We start from the raw sequence: 6,354 nt of genomic DNA, 5'->3' as shown, positions 1-6,354 counted from the left end.
TTCATCAAGTTACAAAAACATTGCCATGGGAGGGAGTTTAGGAAGAAATAGCTAGTCATAGCATAATGCTATCTCCTGGCCCTTCCAGCTGGCTCACAGGCAAAAACCTCTACCTACTGAGGCCTCCATTCCCCATAACAAAAGGTAGACAGTATTGTTCCTTCATTAGGGGAACCTCCTTCCCATTCTATGATCTAGGGTACTTCAAAACTACCACTAAAGATAGTAGGGAAAGAAAGCAGACTCCGCCTCAGGTATTAACTTCCTCGGATAGCCACAGAGCAGGTGGGAGCTACAGTGGCACAAAGTCAAGTCTTAAGGAGCAGGCCTGAAAGTAAATTGAGGATGGGTTATTGGGCTTTTAGAAAATGGAGCCACAGAGTCCTGGTTTTTGTTTGTTTCGTATGTATATGTGTGAGCTAGGAGATGAACCCATGGCCCTGCACAGACTATGCATGCACTCTACCATGGAACTACATCCCCAACTCCAGATTCTTCTTCAGTCCTACCCAGTGGGGTGTCAATGTTTGAAAGAAAAGTATTCTTCCCCTTGCTGTTGAGAACCTTCTTTTATAAGTTCATGGAACCCAGAGTCATAATTAAGACTAAGCAGTCTTTTTCCTTTGATTTTAACCAGGGGTCATCAATGGAAAGCTAGAGGGGAGAGAAAGTAGGCTGGCTGGGAGGCTCAAGTGTTCACTATGTGCCAGTGCCATTCTAAATACCCTACTGATTCACTCTGAGGTCTTTACAAGAAACCTATAAGGTAGGAACAGTTATTACCTCCCTTTTACAGATGAGAGAATTGAAGCTCAATGAGGATAGGCAATCTACCTAAGATAAGTGCCACTTATTAGTGACAGAGTCAGCATTAAAACAGTAGCAGTCTGGCTCCAGAGTCTTAGTTTGCCATCTGGCTTCTACTTCTTTTTCTACTCCCCATTTAAAGTCAGCTGAACACTCTAAGCAAGAAAGTTTCCATCTTCTAAAATCCTACTCAGATATAAGACTCAGAGTAGTCCCTGGAGGAAAGAGGGAAATGAACATCTTTCCACCCAAGAAAATTTACTCTTTAAAGCTGAGTGATAGGACATAAATCATGAGTCCAGAACATATGGGGGTAGTAGTGAGTCAGAGAGAAGCTATTTCCACTGGGGGTTTAGTAGAAATCTCATTTTCAAAATGCAAAATAAAATGTTAGGCAGCTTCTGGGTGGAATGGAACATGGAAGAAATGCTCAAACTTGAAACAAAAAAAATCCCTTCTTCATCTTCCCTTCAGGGGAATACAGAAGCTTTGAAAGGCCAAGGGCAAGTTATGGGTAGAAGGCAAAATACAATGAGTTCATGTGGGAAATTTCTGGTTAGACAAGGTCTGTGGTTCCAAAGGCAAAGATTGCACACTGGGGAAGATAAATGCCCTTCCTTGTCTTTATCACTAATACTCCAAGTGGCAAGCCAGGATAGACTGCAAGCCAAAGGCCCAACAGATAACAGAGGGGGCTCATTACTCCCTGAGCAGAGTTCCCACCTGGGCCTGATTCTTGCATGTAAATGCTTCTTTAGCTTAAAACAACTAAAGAGCTATAATTTCATTTTGAGTAGTCAAAACAAGTCAATCTTGCTTTCTTTTGCTAGTTTTACTATAACCTCCTTTGTAGGTTATGACTCAAGAAATCCCAACTCCTAAAGCAAGGGAAAAAGATTGAAGTAGGGTTGGGGTTGTGGCTCAGTAGTAGAGTGCTTGTCTAGCATATGCGAGGCCTGGGTTCCATCCTCAACATCACATAAAAATAAATAAATAATTTAAAAAGAGAAAGAGAGACCGAAGCAGAACCAGGCCCACAGCCAGCCCAAAGGGACTAGCAAGCCCCTGATATATACATATCTCTATTTCTCTCTTTAAACCTCTCTGGGGACACACATACATATACATACAGACACACACACACACACACACACACACACACAGTATACAGTCACTAAGCTGGCTAAGTAATAACCAAAACATTCTGATTTTTCTATTTTGTAAATTAAACCCATATTTTAGAACAGATGAGTCATCCCTTCCTTTGATTCTTCCCATAACACACATACCATTCTCACATGCTTCAGTAGAATCAGACCTTGATTCGAATCTCAACTCTATCATAAGGACTCAAGTTTCCTCATCTGTAGGAAGGGAAGATTTCATACTGTATAAGGTATAATAGAAAGATCAATATATAAAGTCTTATATCAAAAGGCATTTGATAAATATTAACACCTTTTTGCACAAGAGATCAAGAATCACTTGGCCTCTACCTAGAAACCCAGAGCCTAAATTCAGAGATGGGTTACTTAGCATCTGTGTTATTTATTTCTCAAAACTAAATGATGGGGAGCTGGGTTTGTGGCTCAGTGGTAGAGCTCTTACCTACCATGTGTGAGGCACTGGGTTTGATTCTCAGCACTGCATATAAATAAATGAACAAAATAAAGGTCCATCAACATCTAAAAAAATATTTTAAAAAAACCTCAATGATGGTAGTAGAAGCAGAGGAAGAAGTCCCCAATTCCCAGAAGAATTGAAGAATCTAGAAAGAAGTGCTTATAACAGGGAATGTGTTTCTTCAGCTCCTATGTGAACATCTCTCCCCTACTCTAGCAAGGGAGGATCCATAAAGCCAAAAGTGAACTTCCCTTGGTACTTGAGAAATAGAAAAGCGGTGCCTCTTTTAAGATGGATTTTTAGTTCTCTCCGTAGATACCAAACATACAGGACAAAGGATTCAAACCCAGCAAAAGTGTCAGGCAGCAATGTGGAGAAAGGCAAATTTTCTTCAAATCAGCATATGATGATTAGGGAAAGGCATTTGTCACTCTGGTTCTTACCCTTCAAGCCACGTGTAGAAAGGAACAATAGTAAGTCACATCATACACAAAGGCTTCCACAGAACTAATGAATGAAAACATTTGACAAGTCAGAAAGCTTTATTGAAGCACACATTCATTTCAAGGGTGGGAAACAAAAGAGCAAGTTACAACACAGGATCTCAAGTTATGCTTTTCATTACAGTGTCAATCCACACCAAACAAACCTTTTAAAACATTCCTCAGTTTAGTTCACACATACAATAGAAACTGCCATACCTGCCCTCAATCCAGTGGCCTTGTAGGACCATCAGTTAGCAACTGCCTCTACTGAAAGGGATTTTTTTTTCTGGTATAGGCTCCTTCTACACACAATTTTGTGTGGAATACACTCATATGAATAAAAAGGTCAGTTTGTAAGAGTATAAGAAAGTGAAAATTAGTTTACCAGAACCCTCTTCAAAAAGCCTCAACACTACCACACCCATGTTACATGTAGGTCAAGTTGAGGAAACAATAGAAAAAATGGGAGCTGAAACTACATCAGGTAGGAGTAGAATAACTGGGAGATTCTCTATCCATGTTCTCTTGGAGTACTAACAGTCCCCAGTCTGGGCAAGCACTGAGCCATTTTAGATAGTCTTTAGCTCTTCTGACTGATACAGAGGTATGTGGACCATATTCTGCATAGCAACACATCTCAGACACAAACACTGAGGAAGATGTGGTACATGAGTGAAGATGTCTCATCTTTCGTTAGAGAAGTCCATTCTCTCTCAATTAACTGCTGTTATCAGTTTAAAATTCTGAGACATCAGTATGAGCTGTGAAACACTTTACCCTCAGTCATGCAAGTCCTCTGGGATCAGCCAGAAGGTCTCACTGGGCATGTTCATGACTCCGTCAAAAGGCCATTATCTAATTAAAGTGCTTTTCTAAACTAACTCCATTATAAGTATTCCCCAGAGGTCTAGTAAAGGCATATATAACTGGAAGGAGCTGGGGAGTTTTCTTTTCATTTCAAAGAAAACCATACACCCAAGCAAGGTGAAAACTACTTAATAAGAAAAAAAGTTAAAAGCCAAGTTCCAGAAAATTATCCAGGTAGAACACGAGTTAAAAGTATAAATTAGAGAGAAGGAGAAGACCTATTTACCTCTCTCCCATATTGCCCTGTCTTTAGCGACCCAAAACTGCTTCCCAGAACCTTAGCCTCAGATCAGGTACACCTTAAACTACAGACTAAAATTAATGCCAAAGGTAGCCAGGGCTCCCTGGAGAAATAACAAAAACATTAAGACAGAAAATAGAAAGTTGTTTTAAAAGTTTTTAAGTTAATTAAATCTCATAATGATGAAAGAAAGAATGGACTCTGAAATATACTAGATTGTGCACAAATAAAAACATTTCAAAGAGGCCCTTTTTCTTAAGCCTACTTTTTAAAGGGGAACAAGGCTGCATCACTCTAGCTAGCATAAGATTTGCAGAAATACGTGCTTGTACATACACATCCAACACACACACATATTAAATTAGAAATATTTGCTCTTAGTTTTATCACTTCCTCTGATTTGCCCTGGCCAGGGCTGGACCTGTAGAATATGACAGGAACTCATAAACCCAGCTTCTGCTTGGCCATTGAAGAACGGAGTTGCAGAGTCCCTTCAGCCCAAGACCCTGGGTACTGTCGCATCTTCTGCCACAGGCTCACTTCTTCCCCAGTCGAGTCCATCCAGTTCACCACTTCCCCATTACTGATCCCTGAGGAGAAATACCAGAGAAGGCTGACCAGAGACCCCACTGCTTGACTCATCAATGATGGGTCATACAGCAAGGGTAGCTGCTCCAAAGAAAATGTGCTATGAAAATGGGCTGATGGGGACAGCAATCTGGGAAGTATTCCCTATCTATCCTGCTCAGATATTTCTGTGCTCCTGATACTATAAGGAGATTTTTGTTGATGAAACAGTACTACAAATACCACAGGGTCACTAGAGACTTCTTATTCAGAAGATGATACAGAGCTCTGGTGTCTGGTGCCAAGGCCAGAGCATTTGTCCTTCTATTATTTCCAAATGGATTTGAATTTTTAAAAATCTGAACAACTTTTTCTCTAGCTGTAGACTCCAGCCTAAAGTTAGATGTGGCATCATTCCTATTCTTTTGTCCATTCATTCTTTTAATAAATATTTACTGAGTACCTACTATGTGCCAGGTATTCTTATAGCCTCCGGAGATACAATGATGAAGAAAGCAGAAAAATCACCCTGCCTTCAGGCAGCTTTAATTTGAATAAAAAAAGAAAATAAAACAAGAAAATTAACAAAAGATTGTGAGGATAATGTTATGAAGTAAATCAGCAGGGGGATTTAGAGTGTCTGGATTAGGACCTACTGTAGAACGAATGGTCTGAGGAACTCTTTGTGAGTTAAGACCTAAAGGATAAGAAGCAGCCAGTCTTTCCAGACAGAAGAAATAATAATTGCAAAGGTTCTGAGGTGGAAATGAGCTTGGTATATTTGGAGAAAAGAACTAAATTATCATGGTTGGAGTACTGTGAGCAGGTGGGAGAGTGATATGAGAAGGATCAGAAAGAACAGAGGGTCCATATTATACCAGGGCTTATAGGCTTGGTATATAGGCTTGGTACACACCCCTATTGTTTTATAAATATGATAATAAGTCACTGAGTAGTTTTAATCAGGAGACTGACATGGACTAGCTTATATGTGTAAAACATCATTCTAGATGCTTTATGTTAGTTATTAATAAACAAGTAGTATTTAAGGTCATGGGAATGCAGATTGTGGAGAGAGAAAAGAAGAGGACCTGAGACTAAGCCCCAAGAAATACTTGTATTTAGATTTTTGAATATAGAATGAGGAACCCACAAAGAAAACTGAGAAGTGAAAATCAGTTGGTTGAAAGGGAATCAAAGAGTATAAAATCAATAGAAGTATTTCAGGAAAAAGGGAGTGATCATCTATGTTAAATAGTGCTAAAAATTCTAGTGAGATGAGAACAATACTTTGACATGCAAACAAAGGAAAGTTGAGGAAGTAGAGACCATTATTTTTAAGAAATTAGAGAGGGGACATGTAGTCATGAAAAGGTTTATTTTTATTTTATTTAATAAGATTTGGAAACACCAGAGCATATCTGTATTCACCTTCAACAGGTAGGGAGAATGAAACTTATCATATGGGAGAGATGGAGATTACAGAAGTGATATCATTGAGAAGGGGAGAGGGTGGTACAGAACACAGAGAGAGATTAGCTTTTACAAGTGAGAACCTTTTATTCATTGTAACAGGATAGAATATAGCATTATACATATAAATATATAGGTAGGTTTGTAGATTGTGTGGTGTGTGTGTGTGTGTGTGTGTGTGTGTGTGTGTGTGTGTGTGAGGATGATGGAGTTGCTGGCTATCAGCATCACATTTATCTATATACATAATATCAATGAGTTCTGCCTTGCTCTAGGCCTGGCACATAGAAC

The 6,354-nt window shown here is 39.4% G+C and overlaps 1 protein-coding gene across 2 annotated transcripts in view; it reads right to left on the bottom strand.

Annotated features, from left to right (window-relative positions):
• Positions 1-2,967: 2,967 nt before the first annotated feature.
• Sytl4 (synaptotagmin like 4) overlaps positions 2,968-6,354 on the bottom strand; it is a 59,089-nt gene continuing 55,702 nt past the window's right edge. For both annotated transcript variants that reach the window (XM_077107296.1, XM_077107297.1), the window contains exon 17: positions 2,968-4,613. In XM_077107296.1, the coding sequence (XP_076963411.1) occupies positions 4,465-4,613 (149 nt within the window). In that variant the 3' untranslated portion in view covers positions 2,968-4,464. The remainder of the gene's footprint in view (positions 4,614-6,354) is intronic.

Source organism: Callospermophilus lateralis, chromosome X (assembly GCF_048772815.1).
Source record: "Callospermophilus lateralis isolate mCalLat2 chromosome X, mCalLat2.hap1, whole genome shotgun sequence".
NCBI lineage: Eukaryota > Metazoa > Chordata > Mammalia > Rodentia > Sciuridae > Callospermophilus > Callospermophilus lateralis.
This window is presented reverse-complemented; position numbering and strand designations above follow the sequence as displayed.